The 23,218-nt window shown below is 38.7% G+C and overlaps 1 protein-coding gene across 1 annotated transcript in view; it reads left to right on the forward strand.

Annotated features, from left to right (window-relative positions):
* SEMA5A (semaphorin 5A) overlaps positions 1-23,218 on the forward strand; it is a 240,238-nt gene that overhangs the window by 195,278 nt on the left and 21,742 nt on the right. The window contains exons 15-16 of the mRNA XM_039386823.1: positions 4,114-4,339; positions 17,599-17,817. Coding sequence (XP_039242757.1) covers positions 4,114-4,339; positions 17,599-17,817 — 445 coding nt within the window. The remainder of the gene's footprint in view (positions 1-4,113; positions 4,340-17,598; positions 17,818-23,218) is intronic.

Raw genomic sequence — 23,218 nt, forward strand, 5'->3', positions numbered from 1 at the left:
TGGTTACTTGATCAATGTATCCATGATTCTAGACAGTAGAATTGCTTTGGAGAGGGCTATATTCCTGAAATCCCGCTTGAGTAAATTTTTCAAGCATTGGACAAGGTGATAAGGGGAGGATAATCGAAGCAAAAGTATCAGTTTCCATATTTGCAGTCTCTGTCAAATCTTCCCAATTGGACTATGTCTCCATGCTAGCAGCACTTAATATAGCCATATGTGATCAGAATTGTGCCTTTTCTCTCCTCTCCTTTACTTATTTTCAAATCTAAGACCATTCAGAGCAAGATCATTGTTCTGCTTATACTGGAGTTTTGTAGAATCAGATCACATCGGTGCTTTCAACAAGCACTGTGCAATTTCTAATTCCTCTATGGCAGATGTGGTAGTTGGTAGAGCAGTTTGCTGCTCTAGCTGTTCGTGAGAGCAGCCAGCAGGCTCTGCCAGGTCATTATCAGTGCCAGAACTTCACGGAGTCATCCATTGTGGTGATAGTCCTCTGCATTTTCTCACAGAGAGATTATTTACTGCTGTAAATATTTTTGGGGTAAACAATGTGTACTTTTCTTTCCCCTGACATTCTGGGCCTTTCATGGGTATTATCTCATGGTTGAATAGTCAAGCCTGACATCAGTCAAACTTTCATATAAGCTATGCACCAAGCAAGAAGAAAGGAAAAACTAATAAATGGTCTCCACAGATACTCTTCAGGAACATCTTTCTTTCTGGCTCATGTAATAGCATAAGACTGTACCCTCTGTTATGGTGTATGAAGGGACTACACATCCTGAAGCACACCGAATACTAGTAGTCTGTCTTTCCAGAAGCGAGTGAGCTGATGTGTTCATCTCAGATGTGTGTTAGCAAAGCAACATTCAATATGCTGCCACTAAATTAACTTCTTCCTCTACTGCCTATTTTTATTTGACAAAAGGTTCATTGCATATCTCACATATTCTACTTTACATGACCCTCACCTATCTATGCCATGGTGAGCAAAGAAAGCTCTCACATTTCTAGTAACTTTTATTTTTGATTGAAAAATATCAGTACAAAAATCAATAATAAATGAGGTATTGAAACTTTTAGACCATTGTGACTATATTGAAACAAACACTGTAGTAGCTATTATACAGATTGAATTTTTCCTGCTTATATACTACTAGAAAAGAGTTTGCGTTTCAAGATGTTTGAAAGCGATACAGCAGATCTCCTTTTCCAGTTCATTTGCATTTGCAACAGGAATACTTTGATTCAGAAAACTGAAATATATGGCAAATGTTAAATGGATTAAAAGCCGTTTCATTGACAAGTTGAAAAATGTGATGTCAATGGACATATAAATTACTGGGATGTGTCTAGCAGAGTCTGCCTGGAATCAGTTCTTGGGTCAATAGCACTTAACATTTTTATCAACAGTCTAGACAGTGATATAAGACATTTTCAGTAAGGCTTGAGCATGACAGAGATTATTGAGGTAGTGTATAACATGCTAGAAAATTGCAGAAGCTAATAAAATGTATTTCAATATTGCCAAATATCCGCCTCTTATGTGGGATAGGAAACTATATGTAGTTGTAAAGCTGTGATTTAGAGAAGGACAGGTTATCAGAGATAATTGAGTCTACTTATGCTCTTTGTGCAATGTTGTGGAAGGAAAAAGCACTAATGTAATAATGTACATATTAAAGTCAGACTGTCAAGTAGAATGGGGTCATGTTTGCCTTTGCATGCTGTATTGATAAGACTGCTTCTAGAATGCCAAGTCAAATTTTGGTGTCCAGTCTTAAGTAAAATAAGGAAATAGGACATAAGGAAGACATTGGGGTGCACAGGATCTGGAGATGAGGTTTTAAAACCTGCACAGCTTTAAGAATTTCAACTTATTTTATCATTATGTATGAGTACTTGGTCATGAAAAACTTTTTTGTAGGTAGGGGACAAGAAACACTTTCAGTATCATTAATAAAAGCTCAGCAAAATTCAGTGACTGGAAAATTAAATTAAGTGGAAAATGCAACTTTGAATTAACTTGCAATTTGTTGCCTTTGAGGATTACTAAATAGTGGAACAGCTGATGCAGGGAAGTGATAGACTCATCAGTGCTAGATGTCTTTAAAAAAAAAAGGAGGGAAAGGCAGAGTGTTCTTGCTAAAAGATGCACTGTAATCCAGTCACTGGAGGGGACTGCACATTGGAGGTGAATAGCCAGTTCAGATAACAAGCAGGGTAGTTCTGACTGCGGCTGACATCTGTTAATTTTGTGATTTCTTTTTTTACAATTCATGTGCTGCAAGAACAGTCATACACGTTCTGTCCTCAGTCTAAAACATACCTGATTTAAATAGTTGCCTGGAGGAGTCATGAAGAAAATTACTTCCCCTGCTGTACACAGGACAAGGTAGTTTGGTTGTTCTTTGCTGTCTTCTGACCCAGAAACCAGTCAAGACCGAAACTCAGATCCCAGAAAGGTTGATCCAGTCCTCTGCTCTAAAGAGATCCTCTTTCCTAAATGTTGCCTGAGTATGACTCCTGTGGTCACCATAGCAGTAATCATCAGGTTTTAGGTGGGAAGGAACTTTGCACAGCCTTGAGGAGCAAACAGGAGTAGTCCAGCTGAAGCCTTTGGGCTAAAAGCTCTCTCTTTCTGAAATTCCACAAAACTGTAAAAGCAGGAAGTTTGTCACAAGTCCATCTGGCCTCTGAACATGAGAATCTTGAACATAACACTGGGTTCTCCGGTGCATTGCTCTATAAGTGCGGCAGAGGTTCCTGGGGAATTTTTTTTTCCAGTTCTAACAGATGGAAAAATTAGAAGGGCTTTCAGACAAAGAAATTTCTTTTAGATCTGAAATAGCAACACAGCACTTAAACCAAAATGTGGATTGAAAGCAATTGCTCTCAAACTCATTGTGTATATTAATAAGTTAGACTATCTGAGAGAAGAGGTAGTGGACTGAGGAAAGTATGAGATAAAAAAGCTATTATCACCATGGGAAAGAGAGGAGCAGGTAATCTATTGCTTGTTGGAACATGGTAGCATCAACTGGGGTAGGAGTTATGGAAGAAGGAGGTTGTACTATGTGATAAAACCATTATTTCTATTGTTTCCTTATTTTTTTTTTAGAATTTAATGGAATTACAAACTTTAATGGGCTCCTTTTCAGAAGGTTATTCCTGCTAAGTTTCTCTCTAAGAGGTCAGAGGTAGCAAGAGAATTTAAAAATTGTTCCACTGCTGCCTGTTTCTTTTTGTCTTTAATTATTTGTCAGTGGGAATTTATTTTGATATTTAATGGTTGTTTAATTTCATCCATATAGTTTACAAAACATTTGCATGAGATGAATTGTATTTTACTCTGGAAAATGAATAGACAGGACCTACAGATCTTGATGATACTCATAAGAAAACAGGTATTGTGAGGTCTGACAATACTAATAAGTCTGCATTTGTGAGAATACTGGCAATTCTACATTTGTTTCTCAGATGCAATCTGTTCCTTTTAGTGCATTCAATCCACAGGGAATTTGCTTCTGAAGATAGGTTTAGCAATGCTGGAACTATGAGTAATGTGCACCTCAGGGAGCCAAAATCTGTAGTAGAAAACATTTTTTGTCTGTTGTCCCCTTTGTAATACATAAGCAATACACAAAATGGACAGTGATTTGGTTATTCATATGCCAGTAGATTTTTCCAAGGAATTATTTTTTGCTGGTTTGTGTCAAGTACTTGCAGTTTATCAGAATGCTTCCTAATTAAAAGCTTTAGCATATTTAGCTAAACATTATTTGGGGCTATAAATTTATGAAGGGTGTGCTTTATCATGGTACTTATAGTGTTTGTTTTACTGATTTTATGGATATAATAGATCTAATTTGTAGTGGCATATTATTGCTCTTAGCAGTGTGATACTCTGCTTGCATAGAAGCAGAAAAAACACTTTCAGTTTGAAATTGGAATTAAGTTTATTGATGATCACTGCCTTTGAAAATGTTGGAAAAAGTATCAGAGGTTTTTTTAAATTGGTTATCTTTTTGTCTGTTTTGAGGGTTTCTGGGGTGTTTTTAAAGTCATATTTGCTGATTGTATTCATTATGACCATTTTTCTTTCAGGAATATCAGCCTTGTAACACCAACACCTGCCCAGAGTTAAAAAAGACAACTCCCTGGACACCTTGGACCCCAGTCAATATTTCAGACAATGGTGGTCACTATGAACAACGTTTCCGATACACCTGCAAAGCGCGCTTGCCTGACCCAAATTTACTGGAGGTGGGAAGGCAACGGATTGAAATGCGCTACTGTTCCAGTGATGGCACCAGTGGATGCTCGACAGATGGTAAGCAAAGCTGAAGTGGTTGCATGATGCCTCCTGCTAGCGAGATGTCTGCAGTTTCATTTTCAGTACACAGTGGAAGGTTTTGCTTGCTGGTGTTTTGTGTAGCAGAGCTAATAATGAAAAGGAGGACATAGTGATCACAACAGGGAACCCAGCCTGTATTTCTTCTGGATGTAGCATCATCATTCAGACTAAGCAAGTATCTTTTACCATCAGTTATGAGATTTACCAAGTTATTTTGATTTTCTTTTCAATAATCTGGTTCTTGGAAGAATCTCCTTATACTCTCTTGAACTTTTCCTGTGGGAGAATTTGTGCAACATTACCATATTTGCTGAATATCTAGCTAGAATATGGAGTATCGATGCTGAGAAGAACTTTTGCTCAGTAATGTGAAAGTAACGACTGTAAGATTCAATAATGTGTTTAAATAAATAAGGAGTTTATGAACTGGATAATTTGTATTATAGAAGTTTATGTTGTTCTATTGCTAGTAATTTAAAATTTTGTTTATTTCTGAGACAGAAAACTGAACTTCTTCCAAATCTTTTTAACTTTAGATCACTTTAAATTGGAATTATTTTGTTTCAGAATTTTCTTCTTTCCCTATCAGTAATACATGGTTTTGAATAAATTTATATATATATAGTATATATAGATAGATAGATAGATAGATAGATATAAAACAGGAAACCTTCTGACAGTTCTAATTTTATTAATGCTTTTCATGAATTATCCAGTTTTAATTATATATCAGTGTATCTTTTTATGTATTATATTTTAGTCATATAATCTAAAGAAATACTGATTTTTTATTATTATATTTTAGTATTTATAGACCTTATACAGGCTTTTGTATCTTCACAAGACCCAAGTTAGCTGAAAAAAAACCCAGTGTATAGCTGAAGATATTTGGCTTATCTAAGATCAAAAAGAGAGAACAGTTTCTGAGTCCTTGGGCTTCTCAATATTTTTCAGACAGCCCAACTATTGTGAAAGTGATTATTAAACTCCTGCCTGTATTAGGTTTACATGTCAAGGTTTTGGTAGCAGGGGAGGCTGCAGGGTTGGCTTCTGCGATAAGATGCTAGAAACTTCCATCCTGCTCCCTTGACCTTCATCCTGTATAAAACCTATAAAACCTTTGTTGTATCACTTGACATCTGTGCCTCTCTGGAGAGAGCAGGATGTTAATAATTTTTTGAAGATATATATTGAACTGCGTGAAATAATAAAACAAAATCCATGGTGCTCTAGATAAGGCTTAGTTTTGTGTTCTGTGTCATTCACAATTCAGTTAGTCTACAGTGTGAAATGTAGATTCTTTTAGCTGTGGATAGCAAGGCAGATTTTGGCATGGAGCAACTCTTGGCACAAGTGTTTCTTCTATTCTTCTGTTTTCATTCAAACTAAATTTCAAACTAGTATTTAGCACATATTTTGCTCTACTATGATTGGTGTATATGAAAGGTGTACTTCCCTTGTTCTTATGAGATTTTCAGGTGGCAGTGCTTCTTTTCACTATCTTCCAGCGCTTTGACATTGATGAAACCTTTTTAAAATTTCATGAGATTAAAAGAGAAAGAGAATATTTTTCCCACCAGATAACAGACTTATGAGAGTTATCACAACAACTAGAAGCAGACCTGCAAGAGAATCTAGGTATATTCTTGTCTGACAGCTGAGATGTCAGACTTAAGAAAGGAATATACAAAAGCCAATGCAAGGCAGAGAGAGCACATTAGTAGGGTAAACCAATGAAAGAGCCAGTTTGTTCTAGATCACATTGCTGCAAGAAAATTAAACATGGTACAGAGACACCTCTCTCAGCCCTTAAGTCATGATCATAAGTCCTCTCCTGGAGTTTGATGCATGAACTGACTCCTACAGAATATAGTCAGAAGTAACAGACTCTATATTTTGTTAAACAGAGCTTTTGGGCAGCATGGTGGGGTGGGAGGTGGTTCAGGTGCATTCTTTGCCTGATTAGCTTGACGATTTTTTTTTGCTTCTGAACATAATACTCCTGAATTTCCTGGTGGTGTACTTTTTTGTTGCATCCTGCTGAAACTACAGCTTTGATTCATTTGGAAATAATTCATCACTAGAGCAATGTATGTGGGTGGCCCCAGCCGCGTTGCACAGTAATAGAAATGTTCATCTGGGCGAAGAATTTTTGCTGACTAATCCCAAAACTACTGAATATTTAAGTACTTTATATTGAGTACTCGACAGGGCAGAAACTACTATACATCTGTCTGTTCTTCCTAGTGAGTGCCCTTATAATTTTGTCATTAATTTGTGCTCATTCTTCAATTCTTTTTGGCCAGTGAGTCTTTAAGTATTCTTTAATGAAAGATCAAGCCCAATCAGTGTTCCGAGTGGCTGCATTGACCAATATACTTCTGGTGAAAATAGCCACATTTTATTTTGAGGCTATTTGTTTAGTCATTTTCTGATTATGGATGTCAGAGCGGTATGGAGTGGAACATTTGGTGGGGGAGGGTGAGGGGGAGCACCATTTTGATTTGCTGATCAGATGAAACTTACTGACTGCCTCTAAAGTGCAGGATTCAAGAGCACTTCCCTGCTCCCAGGTTTAGATTTGGGCCAACACAGCACCACTCTACTGTTCCTTGATTTCGTTTGAAGAAAAGACATGAATAAGAGTCATGTAGAGCAGATGTAGCTCTTGGAACAGAAGAAACCCATGGGAATAGGAAATCATGAATTGTGGCAGACACCTTCATAATTTCTGGCTAGATAGAAAGAAAACATCATGACTTACTTCCACCTGACCAGAGCCTGGATACTGTGAAACATTCTTTTCATTATCTTCATATTGAATTGCAGCAATTTTCTGGCTTTTATAGAAAGATTAATTCTGGTACAGCATGCTTGGCATACCTCATTACCAAAGATGTGTTCTGATCAAAAGATCAGTGCTCTGTTCCTTGCAGATAGGAGCCATTTGTTAAAAATTTTTTCATTGCCTACAGTCTCCCACCGTGCAACTATAGTCATGCCATGTTAAGCAGAATCATGTTTCACTGTCAGATACTAGCAAAGCAAACTTTCTTTGCAGTCTGAGCTTAGAGCTAGAACTTCTTCCCAGAAACCCTCTAAATTCCTCCTGAGTGTGGTAAGATTTCTGTATCAATCAAGCAAACAGCAGCATTTGCACACATGCTTTTCTAATTTGAAGTTTGATTAAGAGGAAGGAATAATACATCTTGTTCTTTGCCTCTGGGTTTTCATATAGTGCTCAGATAGGAAAGAGACAGCTATTTCAAATAAACTGAGTGGGATTGTACATTGTTGCACATCTTAATGCAATTTCTGTACAGTCCAGCATTAAAAGTTTAGAAATTGCATTACCATAGGCTTTAATGTGTGTTTATGAAGCGTATTAAATATCTGCATTAAACATAGTGATGCTCAGTAAGATTATCTGATATATAAACACTATCAATTTTATTGAAAACATATTTTTTTAAATCCAGGGGTAAAAATTTCACAAGGTATAAGGTTGACTGATTTTTTCCCGGTTGAATTTATCTTACCAAAATCTAGACTCCATTGTAGTCTGCAGAGCCAGCAAGAGCACTTTGAGAAATGAGGGATCCATTGAAGATAACCTCTTGTACAATGGGCACAAATTACCCTCTGGAGGTACCACTTTCTTTCCAAGGTGTAAGCAAACATCAATGATGAGCTTAGACAAGACACTTGAATTTGACATGGCCGGAGTTAGACCAGATTAGCTTCCAAAACAGCTTCAGAAAACAATTAAACAAAGACAATACTTCTAATTTTGGTTTGAAAGAGTCTTTTGTTTGCTTTTTTCTTTCTTTTTTTTTTCCTTCTTTTTTTTTTCTTTCTTTTTTCTTTTTTTTTTTCTTTTTTGGAGTGGTTGGGGAGTTGGGGGGAGGTGATAGGAAGGGAAAATAAATTCTGAAGAAAATTTGCAAATTCCTTAAAGGAAAAGGAGAAAAAGTCACCTGGAAATCTGAGCTTAGATTCCCAGTTGTCACTACTTTCTCTATGCCAAACTTAAAACACTAGTTATTTTTGAAGGCAGGATGTAATTTTGTCTGAATTACTGTTTTAGTGGCTATGATCTCTTGTGAAAAGATTTATCAAATCCTAGTGTTAACCACAGGAAATCTATAGTGCATTCAGAATTTAGTACAGAATAAAACGTGCTGATAATCCAGCATGTCCTCTAGTCAGGAGGAGTATATGTTATTGCTTATACTGTCTTATTGAAGTTAAACTGTGGTATTCTGAGTAAGAACAAAATGAACTATGGAATTTAGAACTGAATTTGATGACAAATTCAGGTTTGATTGACAAACAACAATTCCTTAATGGAATTTTGGAATTATATATTTAAATACAGAAAACCTAGGTACAAGAAATAAAGTTCTTGTGCTAACATAGCATCCTCCCTCTGCACACTGTTTTTTTTAAAATATGCTATCTTATTGTTGGCCATTACATTTTACCATTTAAATTTTACTATGTGTTGAAAGTTTATAAAGTTTCAATAAGTTATAGGTATTTAGACCTGAAGGTAATAAAGTTTTATGCTTCAATAACATTGTCAAATACCTTGCAGGCTGCCTTCAGAAAGTGACAACATTGAAACGATCTTTGCTTCTCCTTGTTACTTCCTGCACTTTAAACAGTGTTTCATGCTGTCATTTAGAAATTATTCAGGATACTTGAATTTTGGCTTCAGATCATCTTTTCCCAAAGTCATGAACCTAGACTGCTTGGATAATTGAATTTTCTTTGTTAGGTCGAAACAGGAGGACGTAAGTCGTAAATCAGTCAAGTAATATAATTTATCAGGTGTCACAGCTACTTCTCTCTTATTTAGAGCTGTATTACTTAGCTACAGGCTAGACTAGGGAATTATTATAAAACTATGCACTTTATTAAAGCCTTACTTTAAGGCAAATTAATTGAACTTGGCTGGGAGTGTTGCAGTTTTCAAGCAGAATCAGGTCAATCAAAGTCTCATTACAGGCTTTTGCAAAGGCAGATTTTTTCTCTTGTGCTAGTCAGGGCAAGTGACTTTCATGTTAATATGTCTCCAAACAGGATTCGTTTCTTGTGGCTTTATAAAACTATTTCAATTCAACTAAAAAGTTTTAAAAATTTACTTAGAAATTATCAAATCATCTGTGTTTGGATAAGAATTATGTAATTTATTTGGGCAATTATTTTTTGTTATATGTGCGTTATTGAACAAGTAAGTCGTCAGCAATGCAGTGCTAATTTCTCTGTAATTTTATCCATATTGAAAAAAGCATAAACACTTGAAATGAGAGAAAAGTCTTCTGTTCAGATGGCAGTTCATATCTTCTGTCTTCCTTGATCTTAAAAGTCCACAAAATCACTGTGATTGCTTCTACTGAAGTTTTTGCAGTACTTGTTGTTACTCACAGAAATTTTCACTATAAGGAAGAGCACAGGCCTGTTTAAAAGTGTACTGGGATTAAGTAGTTAAATCCCTTTTCTAGCCTCAGTGTGTGGCAGTTTATTACTGGAGTATGACTTCTGAACAACTGAAAATAAGACTGTTGGTAAGCTGCAAGCAGAATTCACACAGTCTAGTTGTTCACAGTGCTCTAAGTCAGTCAGGCTTTTTGAGAACAATTTAGTTTAAAACATTTGAACTATGAACCTGTCATAAAGGTCAGATCTGGATTTGATTTACAACTGTTCTGTCTGTCTTGGGAAAGCTATTCATTAGTTTGCTGATGAGTCTATGACTGATCATACTTTTTGCAAATTAGATAACTATTTCTGTAGATGGGCTTTAAATAAGGGGGACTAAGGTGTTTGGCAACTAGACTTTTGCTTTAACCAAGCTGAGGGCATTAGTCCTTGCATCCTGTTTTAGCCACATATTTTTATCTTCAGGACAGTAACTGAGAAAAACAGAAGGCTTAATATTGATTTCTGTTGAGTGGCACAATCTGGTTTCTGTTCCTGGAGGTAGACGTGGAGCAATCTGAAAGCATCCCAAATTGCAAACAGAAGTGGCAAGCAAGAAAACCACATTTTATTGAGAAAATTTGAAGTTTTCAGTTTTGTGCCACTTGCTCTGGAAGATTACAATGCTTTTCTATTTATACATTTTTCTATTGAATTTGATGAAAACTGTGATATGGATAGGACTTGGTTCTGTATAGCCACTTACTTTCTGAAAAAATTTTGCTTGGAGAACATAATATTTTGGTTAATTTTGCATTGCTCCTCTGCCCTCCATCAACTCTACCACCTCAGTTAATAAACAGGGCTTCTTAGCTGAAGGACTTGGGAGCCAGAACTGGACCCAACACTCCAGATGGGGTCTCTACCAGTGCTGGTAGAGGGGCGGGATCACCTTCCTTGACCTACTAGCAAGATTCTTCCCAATGTAACCCAAGTGCCTTCTTTTCCACAAGGGCACATTGCTGGTTCACAGTCAGCTTATTGTTGTCTTCCAGGACCCCAAGATCCTTCTCTGAAGAACTACTTTCTAGGCAGTTGGCCTCAAAATGGGGTTGCATGGGGTTGTTCCTCCCTAATTGAATACCATGACATTACTCTGCCTAGTCAAAGTGTATAAGACCCCAGGTCCTGAGCCACGAGCTCACCCATGCACACTTGAGTTGGTTCTGACCCGATAATATAATCCAGTGCCTCACAAAGTAAAACATGATCCTCAGGTTTATCAGATACACTTGCAGTTTTGTATCGTCAGCAAACTTGTGCAGTTCGTTAATGATGGTGTTAAACAGGATTGGACCCCGTACTGACCCCTGGCATGCATCACTAGTGACTTTTCTTTTAATGACTGCTCACAGTCCTCTGAGTCTAGGTGCTCAGCCAGTTTTCAATACATTGCACTCTCCACTTATCTAGCTCATACTTTGTGGACTTGTCTATCAGGAGGTTATGAGAGTCATCTTGAAAACCCTTACTCATCATCATCATGACTAGGCTTCGCGAACGAAGATCTGGGAAGGGCTCTACCCACGTTTGTTACAAGCGCGCTGGTGGCTAAAAAGGCCAATATGCAATAGACACGTCCGATTACAAAAGGCACAGCAGAAAGACTCCTTAGGTGGTATAATCTGCAAGACACGATTCTTTCTGTGTTGCCTTTTCTCCTCAACAGTGATCCTGTGTGCTTTTTCAAAAGCATCAGCAGCGTTATAGATGGTGTGTCTCCAGGCCTCCTGATTGGAGGCCAGAGTAGACCAGTTACGTTGATCAGTATGGCCAAGGCTGAGATGTTGTTTCAGGGAGTCCTTGTATCTTCTCTTTGGGGCTCCTCTCATGCGGCAGCCAGTGGCAAGTTCACCATAAAGCAAGATCTTAGGGAGGCGGTGGTCCTTCATCCTGGAGACGTATACTGCCCAGCGCAGCTGTGTTTTCAGCAGCATGGCCTCAATACTTGTGGCTGCTGCTTGTTCAAGAACAGATGTATTGGTCACATAATCTGACCAGTGGATGTTTAGGATTGTACGGAGGCAGCGTTGATGGAAGCGTTCTAGGAGACGCAGGTGTTGGCGGTAGATGACCCATGATTCGGATCCATATAAAAGAGTAGACAGCACAATGGCTCTGTAAACACTGATCTTTGTACTTTTCTTCAAGTGTTTATTTCACCACACTCTTCTGTGGAGTTTTCCAAAAGCACTGTATGCCTTTGCTAACCTATTGTCTATCTCTCCATCAATCTTGCCATCTGAGGAGATGAGGCTACCTAGGTAATTAAACTGCTGGACTGATTTGAGCTCTGGTTGGCCAATGGTGATATGGGGATGATGGAAGACTTCCTGAGGTGCCAGTTGATAGAGAACTTCAGTCTTCTTTAAGCTGACTTCCATCCCAAAGAGCTCAGCAGCATCTGCGAAGCAGGATGTTAAACGCTGCAGAGCTGCTTCTGTGTGAGCGACAAGGGCGGCGTCATCAGCATAAAGCAGCTCCCGGACAAGATGGTTTAAGGTCTTAGTATGGGCCTTCAGTCGCCTTAAGTTGAAAAGGCTTCCATCAGTACAGTATTGAATGTAGATACCGTCCTGACCATCGAGGTCTGCCATGGCCCTTGGGAGCATCATGCTGAAAAAGATTGTGAATAGAGTTGGTGCAAGAACGCAGCCTTGTTTCACACCACATTGACTTTCAGGTAGAATTCCTTCTGCTACAGCGGGTATTAGTCTGTTCAAAAGTATTCTTGCCAGGATTTTACCAGCAATAGAGAGCAGAGTAATACCACAGTAATTTGAGCAGTCTGATTTAACTCCTTTCTTCTTATACAAGATGATGATGACTGCACCACAAAGGTCTGATGGTAGCTCGCCTAGTTCCCAACAGCACACCACAAACTCGTGAAATTTAGCATGGAGTGCAAGGCCCCCATGTTTCCAGACTTCCGGTGGAATTCCATCAACCCCAACTGCCCTGCCAGTTTTCACCTGCTGTATGGCCTTAAGCGTTTCTCCCAAAGTGGGGGCAATATCCAGCTCGTGCTTCACCAGTTGCTGGTGAATGGACTGAATAGCTGAGTCTTGGACTACACGACTAGTATTGAAAAGAGTCTGAAAGTGTTCAGACCATCGATTCAGAATGGAGGTTTTATCTGTTAGAAGCGTTTGACCATCAGCGCTGAGTAGAGGACTTTGGACCTGGTATGTAGGCCTGTATGCTGTTTTCAGGGCCTCATAGAATCCTCTGTGATCACCTGTATCTGCACATAATTGAGTTTTTTCAGCTAGACTGATCCACCACTTGTTCTGGATGTCACAAAGTTTCTGTTGGAGCTTGCTGCATGTAAGGTGAAAGACTGTTTTTCTTACGTGACAGGATGGCAGTGCAAGGTATGCTTGTTGAGCGGTTCTCTTCTTCCTCAACAATTCGTGGATCTCTTGGTTGTTTTCATCAAACCAGTCCTTGTTCTTCTTGAGGGAGAACCCTAGGGATTCTACAGAGGACTGCAGGATGCTGTTTTTTATATGGTGCCAGAGTGTTTCAGGGAGAGCATCTATAGAATTTGTGGAATGGTTTTCGAGCCTAGTTTGAAGATTTGCCTGGAATCTGTCTCTCACTGAGGCTGATTGGAGATTGTTAACTTGGAGTCTCCTCCTTAGGATACTGCCCATTTTAGGCTTGAACTTAAGGTTGAAGTTAAGTTTACGGCGCACAAGCCGATGGTCTGTTTGGCATTCTGCACTGGGCATCACGCGGGTATGGTGGACATCGCAAGACATCTCTCCGTCGCACCAAGACATAATTGATGAGGTGCCAATGCTTAGATCTGGGATGCAACCAGGTTGTCTACAAACTGTTTTTCTGCTGAAAGATAATATTAGTGATGGTGAGCTGTTGCTCCACACAGAATTCTAGCAGAAGTTGACCATTATCGTTGCAGCTTCCAACACCATGCTTGCCTAATACTCCTTTCCAAGCTTCAAAGTTCTTTCCTACTCTGGCGTTGAAATCCAAGGATAATGATCTTATCATCTGCAGGCACCTTTTGGGTAAGGTGGCGCAGGTCGGTGTAGAATTTATCTTTTTCGGCAGGGTCAGCTTGGAAAGTTGGGGCACATATGCTAAAGAGGACAACGTGTTGCTTGTTGTGGAGTGGAAGGCGTAGGGAGATAATGCGGTCAGACTGACCTGTTGGCAGATTTTCAAGTTTAGGAACAATAGAGTTTTTAATCATGAAGCCAACTCCTGAGGGATACCTTTCGGTTTTGGGTTTACCTGACCAAAAGAGTGCATAACCGGCACCATGTTCTCTAAGGCTGCCTTCCTCGTGGAGGCGAACTTCACTGAGAGCAGCTATGTCGATGTTGAGACATGATAGTTCGTGAGCTATTAGGGCAGAGCAACGCTCAGGACATCCACTATCCGCAGAATCGAGCATGGTTCTGATGTTCCAACATGTTGGAGTCAATTTGGGTACACCTTTGGGGGCAGGTGCATGCCTTTGTCTTTTGATCTTTGTGCGACCGCATTGGAAGAAGATGCCCGTTGGCCGCGGTTAACCAACCGGGTGAAAGGGGAGATGAGATTTTTTTAGGCCACCTTTTCTAGGCCCCTCTCCGAGTGGAGCAAGCAGTGCTGTCCTTGAAAAGACTGCTTGGTCATTCAGGGTGCTGCCCAAAGAGACTGTCATCTCCGGTCAGTCTCTGATGACCAATATCCTGAACCGCCTGCATGCAGGGTTGGGTCTGCAGCTTCCAGTGCACCTTTCACCTGCCGTTTCGACCCTTGCCCATCACTACTGGGCTCTGCAAATGTGGGTAAGGCCTTGGAGCCTGCGCAATGGATTTTTTAGGTGAGACGCAGTATGCGCGGAACTGGACCAACCCTTTAATCCTGAGGTTCATCTGCCAGGGCCGAGCGAGCTTGGATGGTGGCAGCGAGATCCTTAGGACGTAGGTTTGTTTAGAGTGTCCTTCTCTTAGATGGATGGCCTTACAGGGCTAAGTGAGCTCCATCTGCCCAGGTTTGGGGTTAGAGTTGTCCTTCTCCTAGGATGACTGCCAGAAGGCCAGCGGGCTCGTCCTGTCCATGGACATGGTTTTATCTACCCCTTCAGTTTGGACCTGTCTGGCATGGGAGACCCTACTGAAGGCACGTACCATCGCCAGCATAGCTCGCAATCGAAAACCCTTACTAGAGTTGAGTTAAGTAACATCCACTGTTCTCCCTCATCCATGAACCTAGTCACTTCATTGTTGAAAGCTATAATGTTGACCAAGGAACATATAGAACAGTATTTCCAGAACGTAAACTGATCTTGGTATTTTACATGCCACTAATGGCATAATGTTAATTTTTTAGTGTGTAGTTTCTGTCTGAAGGGAAAATTCTGAAAGCCCCTCTATGAATGCTGAATGAATTACTGTAAAACTGTGAAAAGTCTGCTCCTTATAATAAAATTTTTAATGCTTTGGAAAGAAGAAAACACAGGGGAACACTTGCTGCAGACCAAACTCCACAGCAAAAAGATTCTTTAGAATCCTTTTCTGTTTCAGAGCTAAAGTACCTTAGAGTTTTCCCTTAGAAGATTCCCCTTCCCAGTCTACAATTTAAATAGGAAGAAATCAAATACCATAATGTCATATAAGGTCACAATTTTCCTTAGAATTTAAAAAGCTACACATGTCCTGCAAAAATATCTTGAGAATATCCTAGAATTGTTATGAAGTGATACACCCTGCAGTGATTTATGAAGAAAATGACTGGAGGGCTGGCCTGATTAATACTTGTTCCATTGTTTGCATTGCTTTTAATTTAATAACTAAAAAAAGCCCTTAATTTGAAATTCTGGTATAAAAAATAGTATTATTTTGGTCTCACAGCTCACTGCGTACATACGTTAAGCATTTCCATGACCAAAGTGATAAAAAACTGCATAAAAAAGGGTCTTACAGAGTAAGAAATTGGACCTGTATTCATAATTCATATACTGATTCTCTGTCTTGCTCCCTTTTTTATTTTTGTATGTATGTCATGCTTTTTAAAATGCTGCTTTTAATATCTGCGTAATAGAATCTGGCTCAGCAGGAGAGAAATAGTTACCCTCTATAATTCCTGAAAGGTTTTATCCATTTTTAGTAATTTTTATATTGCCGTTCTGATGTTTTCTTATTAATTTCAACAGTTTCCTATTACAAGTATTTCTATGTCAGTGCATCATCATTCCAATACTGCCAGTTATCAAGTGTTGAATAAAAATATGCAAACCCTCACTTACTTTGGGATTGTTGTGGGTGTACTTCTCAGAGAAGAACTAAGTGATAGTAATGCCATAACCACATGTAGAAATAGGGTGCAGTTGTTTCAGTACCGTACACTTCAAATGAGAGGCTCCTCCATCCTGGTTATGCTGAATGCTGGTCCTGTTCTGTCCAGGACAGACTCCTCACAGTATTTTTTGTTTCTGTTTTCATCTCATCATTAAGTACATCTTCTGTTTCTTTGTCTCCATTTGATACTCCCACAGTGCCTATGCCCATGGGTAGGGCACAAAACAATTTCTTAAGAACAGACATTTTTGCTGCAGTTAGAGCTGCCAACAGTCCCCTGCATTTCTCCATTGATGATGATACTGTTCATCTCTACTTATATCAGCAATACCGAAGCTCTAGCATAGAGAGGCAGACACATCCTCTGTTGTTTTAAGTACCGGTCACAGGACCTTCTCTCATCACAACTACTTAAATAAGTGCTTGTAATAAAAGCAGCAGTTACTGGTCCATCAATCATAGAGTGATGCTAGCACTGGGAAAGGTGAACTGCTTTGGCAACAGTAGGAAATCCCAGTAGTGTTGCTGGAGTTGCTTAGTAGTGATGCTTAGCAGTAATGCTACAGCTCAAGAGTGGTTTCACTGTTGTGATGAGTACAATTGAAGGAGTCTTTTTGCATGCAGGACCAAGCCCAAAAGTGACAAAGATACTGCAAATGAACAACAGATTATTAGAAGTTGACCCAGGGCTATATGCAGGCATACTGGTTGTATGCTGTGAACAAGATCTGTGTGTTCCCTTTCACTAATAAATAGCGGACTTCATCCATTGCTGTGTAATCTAATGCCTTTTCTCTCTACTAAACTCACTTAGAAAATATGTTTTCCACTGGCTAGGTGGTTATTTTAACTATTCTATGTTGTGTGTGTGTGTATGTCTCCAAAATGCCTATTTCCATAGCTTATATGTGGCTTAGAACACTTCAGCTCAGTGAAAATAAACTGATTTTTAAAGTGACAAAACACAGCTCATCACAAAAGGGCAGTTTTGCTAGACTTTCTGGAATTTTTAGTGGACATTATCTAAAGTCTGAATAGGATAAGTACAGTCCATTGCTGCCTAGGATACCTTCTTTCCCTAAAACAGAGGCAGTAATATCTATGTAATATATCTGGAGATTTTCTGATGATAATTCCTGTGCAAGAGAAAGGTAATTTTTATCATTCTTAGGTGGAATGAATTGGCTAGTTCAGTCAACACAGACATAAAGTTTTAACTAAAGTGTTGGATCCAACTCTTTTCTCTAGTTCTGTGCAAGTGATTATGAAATTATGGAAGAGTTTCTCGAGATAAAACTGGGATTTAGATTGTGAGGAAGGTCAAGACCTTCCTGTTCATATTACTTACTATTAGAAGCCTAGGAGTAAATTTGAAGAAGAAAAGGGGTGAGATACTGTTTTAATTCAGAATTGCTTTTTCAATCCTTATTTTATTAGGATTGCCAGGGGATTTCTTGCGTTCTGGACGATACTCTGCTCATACCATCAATGGTGCCTGGTCACCCTGGTCTCCATGGTCTCAGTGCAGTCGTGACTGCAGTAGAGGTATACGGAATCGCAAACGGGTCTGCAGCAATCCTGAACCCAAGTATGGGGGACTTCCTTGCCTTGGCCCATCTCTAGAGTACCAGGAATGCAACATTTTGCCTTGTCCAGGTAAGATTCAAATGAAATTAGAAAAGGGAAAATAAAATAGTCCAACTTCAAGGCTATATATTGCAGTAATTGTTTTGCTTTTTTCTTTTTTAGTTGGTGGGTTTCGGTTTTTGAGTCAATTACAGCTCAAATTTACCTCTATAATATATGTGGATTTAGGTAATATTCCCTTGTGATGTCAATCAGTTTATCTTCAACAGTAGTAACAGCTATGTCTTTTTTCACTTGTGATACTGACTGTAAAAATATAATTTTAGTATATAAACTTATCAGAAAAAAAAAGACATAAGAAATCTGGCAAGACATGAGAAATCTGACCTAATTTTTATTTGAACTCAAAATATCATTTTCATCATAGTGGTTGCTGGCACTGAATCTGTGCTAGCTCTTGAATTTAGAGCCTCCAGCAAATAAGACTTGGGACTGATCACCAAATTAAATGGTAATTCAAGTAGACCGTAAAGCTTGGTCTTGGAACCTTGAGTTTCTCCTTCATTGAAAGCTTTTTTAGGATTCTATGAAAGGAATTACAAGTAGAATATGTGTTTACAAGAAACTGCTTTGGATTATAAATCATTGTTGCTTCTCAGACATTTGGCGAGAAAAAAGATCTTGGTTTCAGTCACCTCTCACGCTTCATAAAACAGAAATCCAAACTGAAAGGCTTTTGAGCTTTGCAGAGGCTTTCTGGAAAAAGGAAGGGAAAGGATATAGGAAAACACATGAAGAAAAGAAGGTGCAATTGGATTAGGAGGAAAGAATTCAAGGTAAGAAAGAATAGTGAGGAAGAAGGAAAAATGACTGAGATAGTTCTTTACAGTAGTAACAAATAAATTTAGAAATAAGCCTTCATACATCTTTAATTTTATTAATGATGTATAAGAGTTCCGCATATTTTATTATCGGAGAACTGGAGCATTTGTCATTTATTCAAGTTTGGATCTGAAGAATTACTATGGCAATATACCTATTACATGTGTACCACTATCATAAAACGTGTGTATTAATGTGTGTGTATGTGTCTGTATATATATATTTTGTCCAATCTTATTGCAGTGCTTTCCCTAAGCTTTTTAAGCCCTTTAACAGTCACTGCCCATTCTCTGCATTAGAATCTAAGCAGTAGGCAGATCTGTACAGAAGGACACAGTTCCCTCTCAGGAGTACACAGTTTCTTGAAAAACGTGCTTCCATCTTGCATTAAACCTAAGCAATGTGTTTTGGCACATAGCCCGCAAACCCAGTAGCTCTGTGAGTGTTCTGGCTGTTCACTGAAAGTGAACCTCTCTGCAGTTTTACTGCTAACAGGAACAATAGGATTGTTTGGCAAATTGAATGCCCTGAGGCATTTAAGCCTCCATCTCTCCTGCAGGTGGGGCAGATCCAAGGGGGATTTCTGCCGGGGATCCCTGCTTCAGTCTGGGGGAACTGAGCCCACTGAGCCATTGAAGTTCTGAAAGAGGCACATGGGCACGACAAGCCAGCACTTTCTGGTGAAATTTTCTTGCTGCATCCAGGGAGGAAAGTAGCTTTAGTTGCTCACTGTGTAGCTCCTCTGTCTGTCAGTGTGAATATCTGAGGAGGTCCAGGGAAAAGACTATATGCTTCTTTCTGTATAAACAATCCTGTTTCATGTGACTGCACTGTTAATCTGTGAAAAAATTTGAGGGTTGGCAGTAATGCATTAGGTCAAATGTTTTAGAGGACCATTGTACTAAGATGTGCAAGCCTCCTCAGGGATGTATACAGTAGGTAAAGGCAGTTAGAACGTAGCATCTTCTCCTCAGTTCCTTCTTCCCTTGCAAAGGGAATCCCTCCACAAGACACAGGCTTCAGCTTCCTTTGAAGCATGTGAGTGGTGTAGTATTAGCTAACAGTATTATCACAAATTTTAAGATATCTGATTGTATGATCATACTGTAGTAACAGCAGTACATGCATTAAATGGGCCCAGATTTGTTTTTCATCCTTTGCTATTAATTTTCAAATTAAGTGCTGTCTTCAATTTTTGTTGGATTTTTTCAAAGTTAAAAGAAGTCAAAGGGTTTCCGAAGTGGTATTTTTATTGAGCTCTGCAGCTATTACACTGTTATATTTTTGAAGGAAATTGTTTTAACTGGTAAAACACAGTTATGCAGACATAATTTTGTTGCAGAGGCCCTAGTTGTTTATGGGTTAGCCAATACCTCAGACTAAAATACATGAAGTTGTAAGGCAGAATTTGAAACTGTGCTTTATGCAAAAATGATTTCCTCTTCTGTTGTTTCTGAATTTGAAAATATTTTTAAAGATCAGTAGACATAAAGTGTAGTGGGCCTTTCTGAAGTAAGTAGTGTCCTAATATATCTAATAACTTTTTTCAGAGACAAGTTTCATTTTTCTTTTTAGAGCAAAGCAAATTTGAATAAAGATGTACAGATTGAATGAAGTATTTAGATGTATCATATCCTACAACAAGGAATCACAAAGTTCCTCAGCTACAGAACTATTGTTTGCCAATAATTAAGAAGAAATGGAGAGGGCTAAATCAGATCTCAGATAAATCTCAAGGGAAAACATTGCCAGCAGTAGATGTAATTAATTTTTTTTTTTAAGGCATGAGAGAGTAAAAAATTATTGCAGCATAGGGGTTATCCATAAATTAGACCTGATATAATTTTGTAGAAAGGAAATAAATTTTTATTGGCGAAGCATGCCAATTAATTTGAATTCTCTTAATTTTTAATGAAAGTAACAGAAAGTTAAATTGATGGCTAAACGTGAACATCTATTAGGTTGACATTCATATGACATCATCAAGAAAGGGCAGACATAAACCATACATGAGTGAAGAGCCTCTGCTCCAGGCCCACATGTACAAACCTACCATATCCCACAGTAAGGACACAGAGGAGACCAGCCAGGAAGAGAAAAACCATGGTTGAATCAGTTTTCAGCCTTCTTGTTAATGAGAACAAGAAGGTTCTTGTCCTTTCAGTGCTAGGGGCTGGATTTCATTTCCTGTGTGCTTATAATATTTAGGATAGCTCTATAAGTCATTCTTACTGTAGCTATCTAAGTGAGTTTCTAAAATGTCCCTGTTAGGCTTTGATCACACAGCCCTTGCTGGTGTTAATGAGAAAGGCTGGTATCAGGGCAGGTCTCACTGAGGTATTGACTCCTCCCACAGACTAAGTTGTAGATAAACATAGAGTAAATATGTCAGGCCCTTCTTTCCAGTGTGAGCATCAGGGAAAAAACCAGGGAGTCTGCATAGTTCATTCTTGTCCATGTAGATAAGTGTGGTGCACGCAGAAAGGTGAAGGAATGTGGGGAGATTTTGTTCTGACCTCGACCTTGAAGTATTTGCCACAGTACTGGAAATAAAATTGCAACAAAGAAGAATGTGATGCTTCCTAAGATTTACCTGAACTCCCTCAGGGTAAGAACAGCTTCACCTGCTCCATGCTGGCACAGAACCACTTAGTTACAGTCCAGTCCAGTCATTTTACTTTTAGAAATATTCTAGTTAGTAGGAAGGGGTACAATGGCAGCCATAAGGAACCCTTCCTGCTCGTGCAGGCTCAGGTTCTGCTTTGCTCCCTCTTCCACTTATTGCAGGCAGGATCAACCCCTCGTGATGTAAACTGCTGAGAAAGAGGAGTGATAGAGAATATGTTTAAGTCATGCTGAAAGTCAATAGGACTTTAAATCTTCTCAATCAGTTAATCTGGGCTCAGTGTCATCCTGGAAGACACCAAGTGCTCTGAAGGACTAACACAATGAAAAAGTCCACGGAGCAATGAGTGTACAAGGCTGTCTTGTCTGGTTAAATGTCTTACACCATCATTTTAAATATACTTATTAATATCTTAATAGCCAGTAATTTATGATTGAATGTGCTGAAGGATCCCAGAACTTAAAAAAAATTGCTAAATTCATCTAGAACCTGCCTTCGGTGGGTACTGTTAAATCTTTTTTTAACCTGCAAGAGAGAAACAGTGAAGTTTTTTACACAGTTGTAAATGGTCCACTGAAGTGCAGATTGCTAGCAGACACTAGGCAGATTGCTTTTCGTTCATAGTATTTGAAGGCTGAATATATAATAGTAAATTGAACAGTGCCAGAAAATTGCCAGAAATTGTACCCAGGCCCTGGAAGATGATTTGTCTGTATTGTTCAAGTTTTAGAATGATCCCTCATACAATTTTGCCTTCAACTAACTAGCACTCTCCCAAATAATCTGCAGAAATAGTTTGCAAGTCAGTACAGAGTAAAGGCATGGTCTCCGTACTCAGTTTCCATGTGGCTAAATTACTTTGACGTACAAGGGAATTTGAACTATTGTCTTGCACTAGCAAGTTATGCTTTGACACTATATGTCAGCTCCTTATTTATGCCTCAGAGATGTAAATAGCATTGAGCTGGCAAGAACTGAACAGCCTCAGTAACTATGGAAAGGATCTGTGAATGCTCACTGACATTTCTGGGTTTTTTGAATTACTAATATGAGATCAGTACTAAAACAAAGAAATCTATAATCACTCATATCAGGGTTTTGTTGTCCTTAGGGGCTTGCAAGATATTTACATTACAAAGAGAAATCCATGATGAAGTGTTGTTTGAATTTTAAATTCTGCAAATCTACAAAAATTAAAAGACTTTACGAACTAAAAGAACATAAGGAATACTATCCTAGTTCACAGCATTACAAATCTCTTCAGTTATTTCTGTAGAAAAGGATAACTTTTTTTTATTTTTGTTTTATTTCTTGTTGCCTTCTCTTATATTCTTTCCCATAGAGACATAGGGACACTTGGCCGATGTGCCTTAATCAGGCATTTAAAGCACAGCTACATGAGCACCACTGAGTAGCATGAGCTACAGGAGTTTCCATTCCCTCTTCTTCAGAGCATAGTGTTAGATCAGAGGGAAGGGACAGTTACCATCTCTTAGATTTGAAATTCTGATATTTCATAACAGTATTTTGGGATTTTACCAATTTCAGATTTTTATTATAGTAGTTTTAGTTTGGTTTAGTTGTGACATTTGGGCTAAGGTCACTAAACTTGCTAATAACAATAACAAGTTTCAGATATACAAAACTCCCTGAAAGACTATTTAAGTTATTTATGCATCCCTAAAGCCAGTTGTTGTTTATTGTTTCTTTTCTTCATTATTGGGGTTTTTCCTCCCATTTTTTTCCCTTTGAAGTTCATATTTGCCACAAGGAAGCAAGAATGTATTTAAAAGAACAGACAGAATTTATCCTACAATAGCTTCCCAAATCAGGAGGAAAAACAAATATTCCAGTAAAGCTTCTCTCTGTGACTGCTGCATTGATGTCTCTAGGCTGCTTCTGTAGCCAGTAAGAAGAGGAATGAACTGTCCGTTGAAACAACGATTGCTTTTCTAACTTAAG

Source organism: Pipra filicauda, unplaced genomic scaffold, assembly GCF_003945595.2.
Source record: "Pipra filicauda isolate LSUMZ 115617 unplaced genomic scaffold, ASM394559v2 scaffold507_size779033_pilon, whole genome shotgun sequence".
In the NCBI taxonomy this organism is placed as follows: domain Eukaryota; kingdom Metazoa; phylum Chordata; class Aves; order Passeriformes; family Pipridae; genus Pipra; species Pipra filicauda.